This window comes from Rhododendron vialii, chromosome 2a (genome assembly GCF_030253575.1).
Source record: "Rhododendron vialii isolate Sample 1 chromosome 2a, ASM3025357v1".
NCBI lineage: Eukaryota > Viridiplantae > Streptophyta > Magnoliopsida > Ericales > Ericaceae > Rhododendron > Rhododendron vialii.
In genome coordinates, this window is record NC_080558.1 from 31,192,694 (window position 1) to 31,214,700 (window position 22,007).

At 44.4% G+C, this 22,007-nt stretch overlaps 2 protein-coding genes across 4 annotated transcripts; one reads left to right on the forward strand and one right to left on the reverse strand.

Annotated features, from left to right (window-relative positions):
* Nucleotides 1-13,348: 13,348 nt before the first annotated feature.
* LOC131317423 (uncharacterized) lies at nt 13,349-13,876 on the forward strand. The gene has a single exon (XM_058346979.1). It carries the CDS (start codon nt 13,349-13,351, stop codon nt 13,874-13,876), a length of 528 nt encoding a protein of 175 aa, XP_058202962.1.
* Nucleotides 13,877-15,213: 1,337 nt separating this feature from the next.
* On the reverse strand, nt 15,214-18,238 carry LOC131316057 (uncharacterized). 3 transcript variants are annotated; one of them, XR_009196990.1, is made up of 5 exons: nt 18,028-18,238; nt 17,326-17,391; nt 16,754-16,937; nt 16,423-16,675; nt 15,786-16,207 (listed from the first exon to the last, which is right to left on the reverse strand). XR_009196990.1 is itself a non-coding variant. In XM_058345327.1 (3 exons), the coding sequence occupies exons 2-3, from the start codon at nt 16,926-16,928 to the stop codon at nt 16,482-16,484; spliced, it is 369 nt and encodes a 122-aa protein (XP_058201310.1). In that variant the 5' UTR covers nt 16,929-16,937; nt 18,028-18,237; the 3' UTR covers nt 15,214-16,481. The 3 variants fall into 3 exon arrangements, 1 of the variants encoding a protein (XP_058201310.1); XR_009196989.1 differs by lacking the exon at nt 17,326-17,391 and having other exon boundaries at nt 15,788-16,207; nt 18,028-18,236; XM_058345327.1 differs by lacking the exon at nt 17,326-17,391 and having other exon boundaries at nt 15,214-16,675; nt 18,028-18,237.
* Between the last annotated feature and the right edge of the window lie 3,769 nt (nt 18,239-22,007).

The following is a 22,007-nucleotide window of genomic DNA, read 5'->3' on the forward strand; positions in this document are numbered from 1 at the left end:
ACGTTCCGGTATTAAGGAAGTTCTTCGAGAGGCTCCGAAAGTTCCGCATGCGTCTCAATCCACAGAAATGCACCTTCGGGGTCACAGCAGGCAAGATGCTCGGTTTCATGATCACTTCGCGTCGGATTGAGGTCGATCCATCAAAGATCAAAGCAGTGCTTGAAATGAAGCCGCCGGAAACTGAAAAGGGAGTGCGGAGCTTTTTGGGGAGAGTTCAGTTCATCAGCAAATTCATCGCCAAGTTGACTTTAACTTGCGAGCCGATGTTTCGTCTACTCAAGAAGGATACTCCATTTGTATGGTCAGACAAATGTCAGGCAGCCTTCATGTCAATTCAGAGCTATCTACAGAATCCGCCTGTTTTAATGCCACCAGTGCCTGGGAAGCCCTTGATTCTGTACTTATCTGTGAACCCTTCATCCATGGGATGCTTGCTAGCTCAAGAGGGGGACCAGGGAGTTGAGAAGGCCGTTTACTACTTGAGTAAAAAGATGGTTGGGTCTGAAAAACGCTACACCGCCTTGGAAAAAACGTGCTGGGCTTTGGTTTGGGCCTCTAAGAAGTTGAGACACTACATGCTGGCTTACCCAGTGAAGTTGATTTCTGGAATGGATCCTCTCAAGTATCTATTTGAGAAACCAGCTCTCACTGGTAAGTTAGCACGATGGTTGCTCCTCTTGGCAGAATTCGATCTCGAATATGTCACGAGAAAGTCGGTGAAAGGGCGAGCCATTGCTGAGTTTTTGGCTGATCACCCCGTGGACGGACCGGAGGATGCAGATTTCGTGTTCCCAAATGAGGAAGTGCTAACAGTTGTTGAAGACGCTTGGACTCTTTACTTCGATGGGGCAGCCAATCAGAAGGGATTTGGGATCGGGGTCTTGCTAGTCGCCCCTAACGGTTCTCATATTCCGCTTGCATTCAAGCTTAACTTCGACGTTACAAACAACCAAGCTGAATATGAGGCCTGTATTGTGGGTATGGAGGCTGCACTCACGCTCGGTGTTGAAAGGCTCGAAGTCATCGGGGACTCCAATCTCGTTGTATCTCAAGCCAATGGGGACTAGAGGGTGCGTGAAGAGGGGTTGAAGCCTTATCATCAGGATTTGGAGGGGCTAATTCCTCGCTTCAACAAAGTGACTTTCACCCACATCACCCGTTTGAAGAACCGGTTTGCCAATGCGCTTGCGACTTTGGCTTCCATGGTCGAATTACCCTTGGGAGTCAAACTTCGCCCAGTTTTAATCGAACAGCGGGACCGCCCCGCTTATCAATACGTCAACGCCATCGATGATGTTGATGATGGCCTACCCTGGTACCATGACATATGGAGCTTCGTCGAAAATGGCACGTATCCGGCCGAGGCCTCTAAAAAGGATCAGACTGCGTTACGGAGGATAGCTGCCCAGTACATCATTTGTGGGGGAAAGTTATACAGGAGATCTCATTGCGGGATGCACAAACTCTGTGTCAACGGAACCGAAGCTGTCAGAATCATGGAGGAAATCCACGAGGGGGTCTGTGGCCCTCATATGAGCGGCATCATGCTCGCTAGAAAGATCTTGCGCCAAGGCTATTTCTGGTCTACTATGGAATCTCAGTGTGTGGACTATGTGCGGCGATGTCACAAATGCCAAATCCATGCTAATCTAATGCATGTCCCACCCTCTAACCTATTTGGCATGGCTTCGCCTTGGCCTTTCTCTGTATGGGGCATCGATGTCATCAGCATGGTCAGACCGTCTGCATCAAATGGTCATAGGTTTATCCTCGTGGCGATAGATTATTTTACCAAATGGGTGGAGGCCGAATCTTATAAAACCCTAACTGCGGTTCAAGTTGCTCACTTCATCAGGAAAAACATCATCTACCGATATGGGGTTCCGCAAGCGTTCGTATCAGACAATGGGAGTCATTTCAAAGGCAGGGTCCTGGAGCTCTTCGAAGAATTCAAGATCCAAGTCCATCACTCAACAGTCTATCGCCCCCAAACAAATGGAGCAGTTGAAGCGGCCAACAAGAATGTCGAGACAATCATCAAGAAGTCTGCAGAGTCCGCCAGGGACTGGCACGAGCAACTGCCTTTAGCTCTTTGGGGTTATCGAACGTCGATTCGAACATCAACGGGGGCAACCCCCTATTCCTTGGTCTACGGAATGGAAGCAGTCCTCCCTATAGAGCTGGAGGTACCATCTTTGAGGATCATGGTAGAATCGAAACTCTCGGAATTTGAATGGCTCAATGGGAGATTTGTTGAACTCATGCTTTTTGATGAAAGGAGGCTTCGGGCCCTGTATCATGTTCAGGGGTATCAGCGGAGAATCGCCCGGGCATTCAACAAAAAGGTGAAGTCTAGAGACTTGGTCGAGGGGGACATGGTCACGAAAGAGATTCAGGCGCCTATTTTTGACCCCCGCGGCAAATTTCGACCCAAACGTTCTGAACCCTACATCATCAAGACCATCCTTTCTGGGGGAGCGGCTCAGTTCATCGATCTTGATGGCAACGAATTCAATTCCCTGGTTAACCTGGATCAACTCAAACGATTTTATCCCTGAGAGAAGCTCGTTGGGCCGAAAACCACAAGGGTGGGCGGTTCCAAGCAAAAATTAGAGCAAGCCTGCTAGACCGAAAACTTGAGAAGGCGGTTTAGGCAAAAATAAATAGGCATCAATCAAAGCTCGCTAGGCTGAAAACCCGAAGTGGCGGCACTAGGCAAAATTTAGAGCATAAAAGGAGAGCTAAAATACTCGAGTGAACCTTAGCCTAAACTACGTGCTGACCTGATTCCCTGAAAAGGGATATGTAGGCAATCTCTCTGTGAGATTCGGTCGCAATCCATCAACTTGATCCACGGTTTCCTATTACCAGAAGTTGACTCGATGCTTGGGTGACGCAGCGGTTCAACACTTGAATCAAAAGGGGAAAACTTTCAAACTTTCAATTTTATTCAAATTATAACTTCTATTACACAGACTGAGCGGTCTTAAAAGAGTTAAGCATAAAAACAGAATAAAGTGCTCGAGGCCTTAACAGGCTCACGGTTTATTCTAGATCATCAGGGTCCGTCAGGAGTCAGTCGTTGTTTTGCCTGCTTGCGATTTCCCTTCTTAGCCATGTTTGATATCGGTGCGTAAGCTCTGTACTGAAGTCTGGGTCAGCTCCCACGAGTTGCCTCAAGCCCCAGTTGTGCTCGTATCCTCTCAAATTTCGGGCAGTGAAAGCAGGGACTTGGAAGTCTTCAATCCCAACTCGGTGGAGTCCTTGGCTCATTCCTAGCTGATGAAGGATGCGTCCGAGGATGTAGAACGTGAAAGCGGTCAGCCCAGCTATCACTACTCTCTCGAAACCTGCAGAACTCAGGGCCATGTCTGGAATGTTTAAGGCTTCGTGCCGCCATGTGATCTCGTTCGGCAGCATTTCTCTCATAAATGTGCACCATTGATGCACAGACATTTCCGGATAGATCATACCTCGCTGATGCATTCGGTCGGGCAGATGAGGCCAATTTGCTTCCGGCGCTGTAAGCAATCCCAATTTGTCAGATAGCCAGAGCTGCATGAGTGGAAAAACAAGTGAGAAGTTACATAAAGCTTGAGAGAAAAGACAAGTGAGGAGCTTCGATATAGCCTTAGCCGAGAGATGAGGTAAAAACAGAACGTGCGAAAGCCGGAAAAAGGTGAGCTGAGTGAGAACTAAGCTAACCTGCAGTAGTAGTGGACTGCCGCCGAACACGTCTGTTTGGCCGGAAGAAACCAAATCCAAACCTGTGAGTGTCTCTGCCAGAACCAGTGGTACCACATTTCTTCGGGCACCCATTTGAGCGGCGACACTCACCAGCATGGGGTTGACTTGCCCATTCGAAGATACCAGTAAATAGGCGGCCAGCACACCGATTGCCAGAGCAAATCGACGCCGAGCCTGCACGGCTATATTCTCTATGTCCCTTTCTGGCCCATACCACTCCATTAGGCGCATGATGTTGATCTGCCCTCCAGTTAGCAAACTTTCGGCCGCTCCTCTGGTAATATCAAGACTTGACTGTAAGAGTTTTGGCATGTTCTTCCTATAAGGCGGCACAACTATCACGCTTGAGGCGACTCCCTGGAGGTATGCTTGGAACTCCTCCACGGTTGGGCACAGCTCGTTAACCCCAAATCTGAACACGTGAACCTCTGGGTCCCAGAATTGTAGGGCTGCCCTCAGAAATTCAGGACGGACCCTCACATTGCAGAGGAAACGGAATGCGGCCAGCCCGTGAAACCGGAATGACAGCCAATCTCCAACAACAAAGGCCGTGAGCCACTGGCTAATCAAGACCGGAAGGTTGTTTGCCATTTTGCTTCTCGTGGGACTTTCGAAACTGCGGGAGGAATGCTTTTCATTAGCAGGGCATTTCCCATTTTATAGACAGAATGCACGAGGTGTCCTCCTTTCTCAGGGCAAACATCCATACAACGTGGCATCCTCTTCTCCAAAGTCAGGGCATCTCTGCACTGTCCCCTGAAGTACTGAGCAGTTAAAGGGTGATGACAAGGCTGGATCGTCCTAAAAATCTGAAATGGACAAAGAGGGGTGGCCTGGCACGGGCCGACCATCGCACGATGGTCCCATTCCATCGCGTGAGTTACCAACATCCACTTCATCGCGCGACGGACTCAATGTCTCGCGCGATGGTTCAGTCTGCATTTTGACAGATTGCACCGGCTACTGTCCAATTTTGGTCGCTTCCTGTTCCAAGGGTACTTTTGCAACTTTTTTGATTCCGGCAAGTCACTGTGAGCATATGCAACTATATCCAAGCATCAGATTCGAGATATTGCGTTTAACCAGGTTTTTGGACCCTCGATGGCCCGTTTCAAGGCCAAGTGAGCATTTCGAGAGTTCGAAACTCGGTTCGAAGGTTCGTGTCCTTTTCTCTCGGGCCGTACAAGTCATGGTGACCTAATATGACTGTGCGGAGGTGTCGGTTTCAGTCCGGAACATAATAGAGCCATGTTTTCCCATCTCGTGTCCGTTTTGTGTCTTTCGTAGGGATTTCGGGCAATTTTGCGTTTCGGGATGTGTTTCTCGATTCCGTCAGCTCTCGTGGGTCATTTTTGTATATACATGACCTCACGGAAGTGTCCTTTTTATCCAAGTTAGAATATTTTGGGTTTTGGCTTATAAATGTCCAATATTTCATTCCCTCATATCCTCGTATCTTGACCGTATCCTAAGGTACATTTTCGTTTTTCTTTTTTCTCTGAGTTAGTTCTGTCTGTGCGTATGCGTGCGTTTGTGAACAGTCTCAGTACGTTATCAATGCAAGCATGGTATTAGTGGCGAACGCTTATTTACCCTAATTCAATACAAGAGTAAAATAAACCGAAAATGCAAATTTTGTAGCTAAGCCATAATCTATCTATGTCAAAGTAAAGAGGAGTATTGTGCGTGCGGCGCCTCGGCCATTCAAAGTCATCATGTCAACTCGGGCACACTCGCCCATCAAGTCAAAAAGGCACACAGGCCTCAAAAACATGTATCAAGTATCAACTAAGGCACCCCAGCCTTCAATCTATCTACGCAGGCGCGCAGGCCCAAAAGCAAAAATCGAGAGTGCGGAAAGTGAAATGAGGCTTCTTAGTAGGCCTGAGTCTTCTCCGAACCATTCACCATCCCCGTCGTCTCTCTCTCTCGGATCCTGTCTAAAACCAGGGTCGTCCGCTGAGTCGTCAGAGCCGCTGCTGTCAGGCGCCTCCTTGTCTTCTTCTTCTTCTTCTCCCTCCTCTTCCTCAGAATCCTCGGGCAGGATCAGCCGCTTCTTGCGGACCGGCTCGTCTTGCGAGGGCCTTTGGCGCATCTTCAGTTGGTACCTCTCCTCAGCACGCGCCACGGCCTCCCGGGCCGCCTCCTCACTCCCAGTGGGTGGCTGTATGCCCCGCGTCTGTGGTCTGGTAGTGGGTGGAGGAGCAAGTGTCCTAGTCGCTAGCTTCTATCATGGAGGTTCTCTGGCACTTTTTCTCCTAGGAGCCGCCCATCCCTGCGTCTGCATTGTAAATTTTTGCACAGTTAGTATGCATCCTATGTTTTATATGTTTGCAGGCAGGTGCAATCAATTTCAAAACTGACGGCAACTGAAGTATACTATGTATCGAGCAAAACATGCGCATGTCAAGTATCGAATGCAGGAATGTATCGTTTCTTTGAAGGATATACCTGAGATCTCTGAGCTGCCGGTGGTGGGTAGCGCAAGTCCAAAGGCAAGCCACTTGCCGCCCGCCTTATCACGTTCTCCAGTGCAAGCATACGCCGAACGGCCTCTTTCGCCCACTCATTGGGCACCTGCAAGAATAATTTGAATATAAGCAATGGAGCAATGTTTCAAGATTTTATGGAAGTACAATAATGAAGGCTACAATATCTTATCGGCACGGTGACGGGCGCTGGCTCAACTCTGGCAGGAACTAGGTGTAGCTCAGCTGGATTGCCCTGAGAGTCCACCACTGCTATATGCCATGTCAACTCTGGTGGCCCACCTTTCACAGGTCCGCTCGGACCCCGTCTCGCACGACTCTCACTGCTACTCTGCCTCACAGTGATGGCTCTCCTCTCCTCAGCAGCTCCGCGTGCCTGACTCCGGACCTCCCTGAACTCTCGCACTCTCAGCGGCCCCGCCAAGCGCTCTCTCTGGTAAACTGCATAGTCCATGCCGGGACGCAGGTAGCGTGTCAAGTCGGTGTCAGGCCGCGTGAAGATCTCTAGCTCGGCCAACGTGTACTCCCCTATGTGTGAGGCCCGTGGTGGAAGCGGTCCGGGCACCTGGAACCCTGCATGGCCAAGTGATTGGCGTGTCACTCGGTCACCCAAGTACCACTGCCAACCAAAGGCCGACTCGAGCAGCACTCTGCTCGCTGTCACAACCCTGCTCCTGGCAAGGTATTCAGGCTCTGGCTCTGCCACTCTCCAAGGATCCCACTCTACCTGCACAAGCAAGCAATGCAAGCGTCGGTCAGCGACAGCATTAAAGCAATAAAAGGGATGCATATTTCTATTTAATAAAGTCATGTCATACCTGTGAGGGACGGAGCTCGTCTAGGCATATCCTGAAGCCGTTCAAGTCACCTCTCCCTCTTTTCTCTCCCATGTTCTTCTTGCTCCAGATATGAGCACGCGGGAGGATCCCCAAGTCTAGGCTCTTCGTCACTGGACGGCAGATGTTCAAAACCTCATAGGCCCAGAGCTGCACAGTTATCAAAGTTCAAATCGTTAGTGCAATGCAGGAATATTTTTGAGCAGCTTATGTATTCAAATAGATAAGTCTATATTGGAAATGTGCTTTGCTCTATTATGATCATACCTCCCAAATCCGCCAGTATTTTCTCAGTCCTCGATGAGTCCCCCATAAAGCCATAAGCTGCGACAAGTGCGGCTCCTCCCCAGTTAAAACGTGAGGCTATCCTCAGGTCTCTCAGTGCAGGCAAGTACGATAGGTGAACCTTGCTACGCCTATTCGGGTACAAGGTAGTACCAAAGAGGTACAACAAGTACGCCCGGGCCATCTGCTCCGCCTCCTGCTCGGTTGTTACCTCCTTCGCGAGGTACCGGGTGAACTGTCCGTATCTTGCCATCCCTTCCTCGACCTTAGGCACCTCTCCCAAGAACCATTCCAGGGCCGCCTCGTCCTCCTGAATGCCCGAATCAAACGGGATAGGGTCACCTCCAACCCTCAAACCGGTGATCGCCGCAAAGTCAGTAGGCGTCACCGTCATCTCCCCAAGCGGTAGGTGGAAGGTGTTGGTGGTATCCCTCCACCTCTCTGCAAGTGCAACCAAGACCGCATGGTCATTTCTGGCCGAGGTAAGAGTCTATATGAACTCCCCGAAGCCTGCCTCATCCACCAACTGCCTCACCCTCTCGGGCAAACCCTGGTACAACGCCAAGGAGCTGCAGGCACCCCCAAAACCTCGAATGTCTCTCTGTCTTGCTCTCTCCTGCGTTAGACATGGAAATAAGCAACAAAAGATATATCAGCATGTATAGCTTTCATTCTCAAGTTCTAGGTAATCAATGTAACCTGACAGTAGATGGTTGGTTCAAGTTATTATGTCTCTCACATGGCATTCAACGTGAAACTATAGTATCACTATTCGAATCTACTTCAAAGGATTACACCACGTTTCTCGGTATTTAAGCACATGCATCGTATTAAATTTGCAATCACAAAAGGAAATGAGGGATTCTTAGAAATTTACCTCAGCCCAGCTGCTCGAAATGTGGGTATCAGGGTCTCTAAGAACGAGCTCGGGGTCGTACTCCGCCTGCCGTGGCCTGTAAGCCGCAAGACCCGATGGTACAAACAAGTGTGGAATCGGTGGCCTGTATCCTTCTACTGAAAACGGAGCGCGAGTCAAACCCTCCGCCTCAGACACCGCTGTCACCCTGGGCCCATGTGCCCTGGCCCCAATCCTCTCCTCAGTCTCTGCGTCCCTCAGTACCTCCTCCTCGGCGGCTCTTGCCCTCTCGGCCCTCGCTGCGGCCTTTGAGGCTGCTATCACCCGCTCTCGCTCCTCTCGAGCCTCCAAAACAGCGGCCCCAATCATGGTATCCTCCTCGAGGAGCCTGGCCAGTCTCTCCTAGCTCAAGAACTCTGCGAGATCCTGTCTTGTGATGGGTCTGTGGCCCGATGACGTCGCTCCTGGCCGAAACAGTACCTCTTCCTCCGGAACTTCTGCGGTGTCCTCTTCCTCGCTCGCCACACCCTTGCCTTTTGCCGGGTCCCTCAACGGAGTCTTGCTTGGCCCGGCACCACCATCCTCGGTGCCTCCACTGCCTACACCCTCGGAACTGCCACCAACTACTACCGAGCCACTCACGGCCTCGCTCGGGTCCAGTTGCACGACTCCAGCCCTCACGGCCCCGGCCTCATCTGTCGCGCGACGGTCTGACTGCGTTGCGCGATGATCGCCTTCGCTACCAGTCTCCTGCATGCGGCCCTGTTCGCCATCGCCGCCGCTCGTTACCTCTGTACTGGTATCAACAACAGCCCCCGCTGGCGACCGATCCTCTGTTTCGACCACCATTGGTCTTCCCTCGTTCTCCGAACGATCAACTACTTCCCCGCTACCCCGATTAATGCCGTGGTCAGCCATGGATGATGGTACGCGTGTGGGTTTACTTGGTTTTTGGACGAAATCAAGGGTTTAGAGAGGAGAAGTTTGAGAGAGAATGGTGTTAGGGGGAGTTCGAAATTGCTATGGGCGGTTTCAGAATGTCCCCGTCATTTAAAAGGGAGAAGGCAGCCATGGGTCGGGTCTGGGCTGGTTTCAGACCCAAGCCCTAACAGCAAACCATCGCGCGATGGTATGGCTTCGTCGCGCGATTGTCCAACTAGACCGCTCATTAAAGTTTAGCCTCTGGTTCAGGCCCGATCATGTGTATTGCTTTAATGATGGCCCAGGAAGTTTTGCTTGAGCCTTGCAATTGATTTTAGGATCGTTTCGAGATGTCCTTTATTTCAATCAGCGACGATCCATCCGTTCGATTTATCAATCAGCGACGATCCATCCGTCCGATTTATCCATCAGCGACGATCCATCCGTCCGATTATCAATCAGCGACGATCCATCCGTCCCATTTCAATCAGCGACGATCCATCCGTCCGATTATCAATCAGCGACGATCCATCCGTCCGATTATCAATCAGCGACGATCCATCCGTCCCATTTCAATCAGCGACGATCCATCCGTCCGATTATCAATCAGCGACGATCCATCCGTCTGATTTTCAATCAGCGACGATCCATCCGTCCCATTTCAATCAGCGACGATCCATCCGTCCGATTATCAATCAGCGACGATCCATCCGTCCCATTTCAATCAGCGACGATCCATCCGTCGGATTATCAATCAGCGACAATCCATCCGTCCCATTTCAATTAGCGACGAACCATCCGTCCGATTTTCAATCAGCGACGATCCATTCGTCCGATTATCAATCAGCAACGATCCATCCGTCTGATTTCAATCAGCAACGATCCATCCGTCCGATTATCAATCAGCGACGATCCATCCGTCCCATTTCAATCAGCGACGATCCATCCGTCCCATTTCAATCAGCGACGATCCATCCGTCCGATTATCAATCAGCGACGATCCATCCGTCCGATTATCAATCAGCGACGATCCATCCGTCCCATTTCAATCAGCGACGATCCATCCGTCAGATTATCAATCAGCGACGATCCGTCCGTCCGATTATCAATCAGCGATGATCCTTCCATCCAATTTCAATCAGCGACGATCCATCCGTCCGATTTTCAATCAGCGACGATCCTTCCGTCCGATTATCAATCAGCGACGATCCATCCGTCCCATTTCAATCAGCGACGATCCATCCGTCCGATTATCAATCAGCGACGATCCATCCGTCCAATTTCAATCAGCGACGATCCATCCGTCCGATTATCAATCAGCGACAATCCGTCCGTCCGATTATCAATCAGCGACGATCCATCCGTCCGATTTCAATCAGCGACGATCCATCCATTCGATTTTCAATCAGCGACGATCCATCCGTCCAATTTCGGATCAGTGACAATCTATCCGTCCAATTTCGGATCAGTGACAATCTATCCGTCCAAATTCGGATCAGCAAATCAATCTGCTCACCGATCCATTGGTGCATGGTATTTGTATATACTTACTTGCATTTCTCGTTCGAATCGGCTTTTGGGTGAATTGGATGGGTGTCTAGAAATCTTTGACGTTACCCGTACCAGCCAATGGTGCTCCGCGTGCCGTCAAAGAGGGACTACTATAGACACCCCAATCTGATTTCCCGATCGTTTTACTTCGTTTTTCGGTTTTTTGTTTCCTCGATGATGAATCAGGTCAAAAACAGTCTTGAGAACATGGAATGGCTTGAGTTTGGCGTGTGTGGAACCCATCCTTAGCCTGAAAACCCTTGAATCCAAACCTGGGCCTCAGGTTTTACAGTCGCGCGATGCACTGGAACCCTCGCGCGATGCTTTGCTTGCCAGGTGGTGGTCAAAGTCAAGGTTTTGACTATTGACCCTTGCGGGGTTTAGCTTGACACTCGCGCGATTGTCTCACTGTCTCGCGCGATGGTCAACACCTGTCATTTTCACCCGGATTGCGTGGTGATCAGAGGGCTACAGGCCTATGTGACCCCGTTGCATCGACTGAACAGCGTTCTGGGGGGCTCCCCTTGCACCACCTCTACCCCATTCTCCCATCACCTTTGCCACCCCACTTCTCCACCAAGCAATTGTGACCAGTCTTGTTGGCTGGTTGCATGGCCTTGCCTAGCCACCAACCAACTTCTCCTTCTATAAGTACCACCCCCCCCCCCATGCTTCATTTTAAAAGGTTACCAATATTTCCTCAAGAAAGAAGAAGGAAAAAGTTTAAACACAAGCACCCCATATTGCACTCACTCCCACATAATCACTATCCAAGCCTCACCACTTCATTCAAGCCATCTCCAAGACACTCAAGCAAAGGTATAATACCTTTCTGCTTATTGTTCGAACCCCTGAGGGGAGCTGGCAGGGTCAAGGCTGGTAATTAATACCAATTCTGGCCCTAAAGCTAGCAAGGTTTCAAGAGCCGTTGCCCAGCACTCCCTCGCGCGATGGTCCCGCTCACTCGCGCGACAGTTCTGTCTGCACGAGATTGGACCACGTGGGGAAGGGATGCTGGTCTTTAAGTTTATTGTCACGTTCATAGTCACTTTCAAATCATTTTTCTTGAAGTATTAGCTCACTGCTTTGCATGTTAAAAATCATAGTTTAGCTTAGTTTACAACTTCACTTGGTTCAGAATGCTCTTGGGATGCTCTTGAACATGTCTCAGAGCCCTAAGCATGCGAAGCAATTCCTGGAAGTCCAGTCAGAACAATCGCACGCGTGTCTCACTCCCTCGCGCGATGGTTCTCTAATTTCCAGGGACTGCCCTTGCATGAGCAGCTTGGCCTTGGCCTCAGTTTAGTCGCCCCCACTGTTTAGGGGTTGTGTTTCTAAAATATTTCCATCTGTTGTAATATTATTTACTTTCAAGTTCATATAAACTGCTTGGCTTGCACCTGGGTGAGCACTGGTCCTTCCAGAGCCCAGAAGGGGGTAAAATTCAAACTATTGGTGGGACATCAACACTCGCGCGAGTGTATGGAATTGTCGCGCGACGGTGTGCTTGCATGCAGATGGATTCTCGCATGCAAGCTGGCCGTTTGTTCGTGCCAAAGTCATACACAGCACTGTCCTGATGTTTGATCGATGTTTTGAACTTCATTCCATTTATTACTTGTTATCTCGCTCATCCACGGCATATCTATCACATCCTGCAAAACGTGTTACAGTATTAAAAACCTCGATAAACTGTTCCCCCGCCCTACTTGGCTAAAAATTGATTAATGAAACAGAATCGCAAACAAACTCTTTTTCGCAAGTGCCTAAGTAGAGACCGATCTCCGGATTGGGCGAGAGGGGTGCCATAAAACCCTTCCCCTCTCGTAACCTAGCTCCCGAACCCAGATATGGTTATGACGGACTGGTTCCTTAAATTTTTTCAAATCAATCAGCGCGGCAAGTGCTTCGAAATACGGTTCCTTGGGTGTCGGACCTTCAAACCCGAGTGGCGACTCTGTATTTTGCGAGCGCTTGCTTCCTCGCTCGCGCTCCCTCGATCTGGGCCCGTTGCATTTTGGAATCCGGAAATTCCAAAGGGCACGCTGCCCACAATGCTGAGAATCTAATCTTCCCTATTGCATTCGCCGTCGTCAAGAAGCAGAACAAGGAAAATTGGGGGTGGTTCCTCGATTGCATAAGGTTTTATGTTACTCAATGTCAAGGCTTGTGTCTCATTTCAGACAGGCACTCAGGCCTTCTTTCATATCTCAAAGGTGCTCCACAATGGAGACCCTTGCGGCGTACCATAGATACTGCACCCGCCACTTGGGGGTAAACTACATACAGAGGTAAAATAAAATTGTGGGCGACCAAGTCAAATTAGCAGCCTGTGATTCGGAAGTTTGAGATTGAGCTACAAAAACTTTAAAGGTTTTCCGACGGTGCAGTAAATAAGGATCTTGAGGAGCTACCCCTGCGTAAGTGGTCCTATGCACACGATGGGGGTAGGCGATACGGATCACGTACTACAAATCTATCTAAGAGCTTTAATGGGGTCCTTAAGGAAGCCAGACAACTCTTCATAGTGGCCACAATTAGGACTACATTCTATAAGTGTGTTACGTATTTCAACGACTATGCCGTCAAAGCAAGGGAGGGGATCGAATCAAGTAAAACAAACATTTAGCAAATTCGCAACGAAAAAGTACGATGAATGGAGGATGAGAGCAAGAAGGCATGGAGTGATTGAGTTTGACAGAGAGACGGGAATCTATGAGGTGCGAACTCCAATGAATCCAACTAGCCCATATAAAGGAAATCACAGGCACACAGTACACTTCAATGACCAGACATGTACTTGCAACAAGATGCAACAATGGAGGATGCCGTGCTCACATGTGATTGCAGTGTGTAACAGAATGGCCATGGACCCTACACGATTCATAGGCAATGTTTGGAGGCGTGACTCAAACATAGCCATATATAGCTCTGAAAAGTTCATACTATTGCGTGACAAACCGTATTGGCCTTCCTACGATGGGCCAATAATTCATCCTGATGAAGAACGTCTTAGGGGTCGAGGATGTCCACAAGTAAATCGATTTCGAAATGAGATGGATATGATGGACGACTGGCTTGAGGCGCAACCATTACACAAACAGTCTTGTACCTTGTCTGGTGGAGATGGGCATAACAAGCGAAAATGTTCAAAGAGGAGAGAAGCATCATCTTCAGTAGCAAATATGTAACTTGTAATGTTTAAAACTATGCATCTGTTTGACTTTTCAATTGCTAAAATGGATCTGTAACTTGTAATGTTCAGTTTTTATTTTCTTTCATGGAAGTTGAGGATAAGTATTGTTGTTAGAGCTATGTAATGCGAAGTTATGATGGTTATTAGTTTTTGTAGCGCTTAAGTGTTCAATTGTTAAATTGCCATATAAAATAACAAAATCAGTACCACATCATGGAAGGAAGTTAACATTGTAATGAGGTTTTCGAAATAAATTAGAGAAACACTACAAGAAATCAGGCTTTTTGCGAGGACTATAATTCCTTGCAAAATCCGTTTTATTCCTCGCCAAAAGCCTTTTGCGAGGAAATTTTTTCCCCTCGCAAAAAAGTGTCTTTTGCGAGAACTTAGCTTTGTTGCAATTGAGTACACCGTTTAGCAAGGAAAATAATTGGACGCTAATATTAAACAAATTAGTCGCCAAAGGTATACCGTTCCTTGCAAAAAATCTCTCATTGGTGACAAAGTATTTTCTCGCTAGAACAAAAAATCTTTTGGCGAGGAATAGGTTCCTCGCAAAAGACTATTTCTTTTGCCAAAATAGGGTTGGATTTTTGCAAGGAAACTTTTCGTCGCAAAAAGTGATTTCTTTTAGCGAGGAAGAAATACCTCGCCAAAGACGATTTCTATTGACAAACTAGTGAATGCTTTTTGCAAGGAAACTTACCCCTCGCAAAAATGAAATTTCTTATAGCGAGGAATTTTTTTGGCAAAAAAATTTCTTTTTACTGCAAACTAAATCATCTCACAAAAATAGCAGTTGCTTGATGTTTTCTTTTTGCTTCCCGTCATGATTTCAAAGGTATAGTTCATCAAACTGAGGCAATAGCATAACATTAACTTAAAACTAGTTCACATAAGTCAAACTATGGTATCTTAACCTTAATCTTCTTCAATAACCAAAACAAAAGCCAAAACCCCCGAACATAACATCAAGTATCAAAGGCAAAAACGACAATCCTTCTTCCAAAAACTAAAGACATCCTTCTTCCATATAGAAGTACCTGAAAATAAGACAAAAGGCAGTTTTGTCTTCCAAAACATCATTCATCTCATATCTACAACTATATTGTATTTTCATCCATCAAATGATCACCATCGATTGTTGAGCAATCGGCATGTAACACAATAAAAAGCTTTACAAACCAATATGTCATCACTACTAAACATGAATATCCCAAGTAGCTTAGCGCATAGATTATGACTTAACCAAGAGAAATCAAGCAGCAATAGAGTCCTTAAATGGATAACACTAACTATCTCTAAAACCCGTCTATTAACAACAGTCCAGAAACATAAGTTTAACAACTAAGTTTGAGATTTAGCATATTTAAGGCTTAAATTACTTGATGAGCTAGGAAATACACGCAAAGGAACACAAGCACACTGAGTTTCAGATATTAGTTTTCACTGGTACAATTGCTTTAAACTGACGGTGGTTGACTAAACCACTTCATAGGGATCAAGGAGTGATTCAGTGAAACAAGTTGAGATATGGAAAGTAATGTTGTGCTACCACTCAACAAGTGAAAACCATTTAACCAATGCATAAGTGTATCTCCAGCCATATACCTTCGATTTCCCAACACCCAAATTCTTTTTGCGAAAAAGTTGTAAAGACTGATTGAGCGACCTCAATTGCTCAACAAGGAAGAGCTAAAGCCATAAAAAGTGCAACTTTGCCCACCCAAAAAAATTCTAACTTTCACACTTTCAGCATTTATACCATATTCTTTGCAACTAAAATTCAATTTCAGTATTCAAGAACGTAAGTTTAACAATTGTGTCTTAGTTTCTGCATATTTAAAGCATAAACTAGTTGCTGGAAATGTTCTATCAAGGCAGAAAAACACCTCTATAATTGCTGAAATGATAGAGAATCATTCCAGCGACGTGGTGAATCCTAGGTTTTTTTCAATTATCCTTATACTTGCTACACTTTTCCTGCATTTTCACTAACCAATTAGGAGTATCACAACGTCTATATGATAAAGAAAGTCATGCTACATATTAGAATTTGTAACAAGAGTTTGAGGCAGGAAGATATTACCAGTACCTAACTATAGAGAATCATTCCAACTACCAATTTACCACATACCTCATAATCGGAGTCTTTCCATAAGTAAGACAAATATGCCCAATCTACCTCCTCTATATCTGTAGGGCAATTGACGTCTCCATTCTCAAATTTCTTCTTGAGACGGGATCGCATGTCACAATACCACTTACCCATAGCTCGCAATATAGCTTTGTCTACATAAGTTGCTTCAGGAAGATCAAAATTTTCCTACATATCTCACAAATTCATCCAGTCAATTGCATACATGAAGATAGCAACTTAGATGTCAACTTAGACTCAAAACTGCATCAGAATATTATTACATACTCACTCAACTAGTATCCAATTATTCTCAATTTCATATGAAAAGGCCAACAAAACTCCCAACAAATGTTATAACATACTACTCCGACAAATAACAAGGTCATGTTACTAATACTTACTCAAATGTGCACAATACAGATATCCATTGCATCTCGGGACACCTTCTCCCAACTTTTGCCTATAAAGGAGCAAATTGCAGAACAATAACACCTATCTCTGTGGTGAACCTAGTCAAGTCATTATCGTTTTCACTGGATGGTTGTCCAAGTATTCTAGAAAAGCCCAATTTCACCTTCTCTCCATGCCCTCGAATCTTGGCTAGCGCTAAACTTTTAGTTTTTCCATGTACATTCTTTGTTACAGATGCATCTGCTGAAAAAATGGAACATAGATTCTCAGAAACTCAGCTAAAAATCCTTGCAATCATAGTGGTGGTGTTAAAACATGTACCAGGTGTCAATGATACATTTGGTTGCGCAAACTCAGATATGTGTGGAGCAAGAGATGAGTTTTGGGCTAGATCATTACTTGGCATGGATGACACGGTAGGAGTAAGCACTGCTCTAGCAGTCACTCTGTGAGGTGTCATTCCACGACCTCCTCGTCCTCGACCTCTAGCAGACATTTTTCTTATCTATAGGACAACAAAATAAATTAGCAAATACCAATCATCAAGCATGAATTGAACGAGCATTAACTTCATTTAAGCATGAATTGAACAAACATTAACTTCATTAAAAAAATGGGAAGGAAAAAAAAAACCTCGCACTCTGATTAATATAGCTTGTTAAAACAACCTGACAAGAAGTGTAGCATAAAAGGAAGTAAAAAAAGGTTGAAATACATTTGAATATTTTAAGTGAGACTAAACAACATGCTTATCCAATGGGTGGCTAACTCTTGAAGAGCTATAAATCATGAGAAGAACTATAAATCATGACACCAACCAAGTGACTGATTCCTGAGAAGAACTATAAATCATGAGCAGCGGCACCTAAATATCAGAGAAAAAAGACAACAACCTCAAAGTAGTTGGAACAACAAATGCCACAAAAAAACTTCAACCTGCTAGCGCCGAAACACCACACCTAATCCAGCAAACTAGCAACACCCCAAAATAAATACAGCAGTACGAGATAGGCATAAAAAAAACAAAGGCAGCAAGAATGGTAAACAAAACCACCAAAAAGATAGTCAACCACAGCAACCTACTAGCCAAAAAAAGAACCAAATTCATAACCAAAAGCTCACGAAAACCCAACCAAACTGCTATGAACTACTAGGATTTTTGTCCTACTAGCATGTTTCCTTTTATTTTACAGAACCAATTGCCAATTAGAGCTATAAATTAATGGGTAACAGGTGTCAAAAGCCCAAAATTAAATTGAATACCTAAAGCAAGATTATAATGAGGACTCTAATTAGGGCCTACTATGAACTAAATGACGGGGAGATCTAGAGAGAGAGAGAGTGTGTTACCAGTCATGTATTTTTGCCTTTTCTTTGCTATCAACTAACAAAAACCAAGACGATGAAGTATTAATTTACTAGATTTCGTTAATTTGTAGAAAACGTATTTTAAGAAAAAGAAACAAAACAATTCAGCTAATGGGTGAGTATATATTGTAAAACACAGAGATGCAAACAATGAAATAAGGGGTATATCGAGAGAGAGAGAGAGAGAGAGAGAGAGAGAGAGAGAGAGAGAGAGAGAGGTGGCTTACACTATGTTCCAGGTCCCTAGAAAGGCAGCAGATCGATAAGCCCTAGGTAGGTATGGCGGGAGATGGGAAGGGAGGGGAAAATTTTCTAGCGCCAGGCTTGAAAATTTTCCAGCCCTAGGTAGCGGGAGATTGAAGTGTGTTGTGGAAGGGGAAATAGTGGGTCTTTATTAAACGGTGTCATATTCTATTTGCAATTAATTCACCGCAGTGGAAGCAAAGAGGGGAAAGGAAATACTAACACATGAAACGGTGCCGGTTCTCTAAACGGTGCAATTAGTTTTTTTTTTTATCAGGAACGGTGCAGTTAGTGTGTCGCGTCTGGATTTCTACTCGATTATCCGAACCATTCATCTTGCAAGACACGTCAAATTGAATCTCCACGCGAAAGTTCAAATTGATCGGACGTTACCAACTACCTCATCGAAATACTTTTATATAATAAAAAAAATTAGATGAGTCTAATTGGCATGACTAAACTATTCCAATGAGGTGGTTACGGGTGTTCGTTAAACGTCATTTTCGATAGGAATGATCTACTCTACAAGGTACAACAGATAGACGGTTTTGATCATGAATAAACACCTCAAGTGGTTTTCGGGTGGTACATTATGAGACTTTAATACCTCCGAACACATTAAATGTCTTCCGATCAAGTAGTTGTTGATATCTGATGATCTCCGATTTAGGTGACACTGATTGACATGGTAAAATATGACATTCTAACGATTTAGATCGCCCATTATAAGAATAGACTCATCAATGACCTTTAGAATCTATATGTTCAACTTACTTAATAGTAAACTAAGTCATTTGCTGTAGGTGAATGTACAGTAGCCACACAACTACAACACAACCATGACAATCGATACCGTTGATTTCCTTCAGCTTGTCGATTAAATCATTAACGTGAATTTTTGGCTCGATCGGGTTTAGAAAACCCCTTCATCGGTATGCAAATTCATCAATAAAATGAAATTTTTATGTCCGATCAAGTGTCTAACGATACGCGCTCAACTTCATTCTTGGTACAAAAGTGATTTTGTCCATATTACGTAAAAAATAGACGATTCTGATTGTAATAAAAGGCCTCATGTGGTGCACTATAGGACTTTAATTTTCTTGGACGCATTAATTTCTTTTTGCAGCAACGACGATTCCTCGCAAAATGCTTTTAACTGTTTGGGCATACTAAAATAGCCAAAAAAAAGGAAGTATAGGCTTATAGCGAGAAATTTACAATTTCCTCGCAAATAATCAACATTTTTTTGCGAGGAACACAATTCCTCACAAAAAGTAAGTAGAGGCTTTTAGCGACCAATTCATTATTTCCTCGCAAATAACCAACATTTTTGCGTGAAACTTAATTCCTCGCAAAATGTTTACAACTTTAGCGTCTAAATAAGTTTGACAAAAAAAATCACTACAGCCTTTTGGCGACAATTTTTTGTTTTTCCTCGCAAATTCATTTTTCCCGCCTGGATAAGAAATTCCCACTGTGTTTTCGGTGGCAACAGCGAGGAATTTTGAAAATTTGTTGCAAATACTCTTTGGCTACAAGGAAATAGCGAGGAAAATATGTCTTCCTCGCAATAAAACACCACTGATGCACCGCCAGTGACCGTTAGTGAGGAAACAGTAATTTCCTCGCCAATACCCTTCCTTTAGCGAGGAAATTGATGTCCTCGCTAAAAATTTCCTCGCAAAAAGCATGATTTCTTGTAGTGAAAGTTAACTATATTTAACAAGTGATAATTAGAATTTTTCAGTAGCAAAACAAACATACACGATGCGTAGCAAAATCATTACAATGTGGAGTGAAAGGTTAATATTTTGAACAATACATTTCAAATGTGACAAAAAGACAATAAATAATGTAATTGAAATAATGCATTTCAACTGTGAAAACAGACCATTGAACAGTGTATTGCAGAAATGTGAAGCTAATCACGGGTTTGCATTGATTGGTCAGAAATTAATGTCATTGTGTGGTCTACATCTTGGCATCTATTGCAGGAGTATTGGATTCCAATAATTTCCCAACAAATATGGACAAAATTTATTTCAATTTTATGTGTATAAAAAGGAGATACAAGAACCAGTCTTGCAACTTCATCTTTTCATTGTATGGCATATAGCTAGCTATGAGGTACATAGTGCGTGATATATTTCAAGCAATGGGTCGTCATTGGCACCTTGATGACGATTTTGAATACCCTTTGAACCTAAACATGCGATACACACCCATTGTCTTTAGAGAAATGCAACGTGAGTATCAATGCCGACTTGAACAATATGAAGTTCTAAAATTCGACTGCCGGACTTTCAACATTCCAATTCCACGTTGTCAAGTAGTTGACATGCCAATTGATACTCCTCAGTTGTTGCAAAGAGCCTTGCATCGTTTTCGTGAAGGAGTGAACGGCATGCAAATGCATTTGCAACAACATCACTATCGATTCTTAGCAAATGAACGAAGACATGAAGGATTAATGGGTGAAGCTCGTTTTTATATGGAGGCTAGTACGAACGAAAATGTTCAATCCGACATCGAGATGTCAGACGAAGATCAAGAACCATGAATGTGGGATCATTAGAAGATCAACAACCATTGTAACTCTAAGCTTCTTTAATTCTGTCATCCATTTCGTATTGTATCTTAGTGTCATAATTGGAGCTTTTATTTTGTTGTAGTATCATCTTGATGTAACTATTGCAACTACTTTTCAATTCATGTTTTTTCTTATCAAGCCATTGAGAGTGATTAGTAAATTATATTTTTCCATGACGATACAAAAATAACTGAATTTAAGTGATATTTATTATCTGCATTGATGGAATTACAACAACATTAATATACTTGACATAAACTAATACATCAATAGTTCATACTTAACATAAAAAGGACAAATTACTTAACATACTTAATGCATATCCAATACATAACTTCCAATACCTAACACAGAACTAATAATGAGAGATCTACATGTCCTCATTAGACATAGTATAGTTAGATAGATATTTCTCATTATTCAAAGTGATGTTACGTTCATTTTCCGTTAGTTCTCGCTGATTTGCCTCAGCCATCTCTGTTGCTAACTGAAGCATGAAATATCTACTCCTGCGCATCAGCATTCTATTATTCTCCTCTTTGATTAGGGACACGGCTGCTTCATATTCTCACTTATTTGTTGTTGGCATCTCTAGAGATCGACGATGTGGAATTCTGACTCCCATGTTATGTAAATCATTAACCAATCCCTCCTGCTCTTCAACCCTAAATTTCCATTCTTGTCGAAGACCAACATAATAATCTTTTGGGCTGGTTTTTATTTTCTTTCTAATATGGATCCTTGAACTTGGGAAGTATTCAGACCCTGGAACTTGCTCCTCTGTTTGCCATATGATAGAACTATCTCACGAGTGAGGATTATTACATAGAAATGTAGAAGTTGAAAAATAATTTATAGTCAAATGCTTTGGCCAATACCTAGATCATACTCTCAATAGGATCCAATAAGACAAGAGCCAGTAGGGGACCATAAAAAGTTATATATTAATAAGGCTGTATAAAAGCTTAATACAGTCTACATGGATAAAGCTGTATAAAATGACAAATAAAACAAAGATGGTTAAAAAAGTTTGTACAAATTTTTTAATGCTGAAAAAGGTTGTATGAATTGATGATGGCTGAAAAAGCTGAAAGAATCGAAAAGTCTGCAACTGAAAAGACTAAACCCATTGAATGAAACTGAAAAAAGCTCAACGATTTGAATAAGGCTAAAAAAAACTGTAGGAATTGATTAAGGCTGAATGCATTGAACATGGCTAAAAAAGCTGAAGAATTTGATTAAGGGTGAAAAAGGCTGCAGTAATTGAATAAGGCTAAAACAGGCTCAAGTAATTGAGTAAAGGTGAAAAAGTATGAACGAATTTAATAAAACTGAAAATGGTTGTATGTATTATAAATACAATTTTTTCCA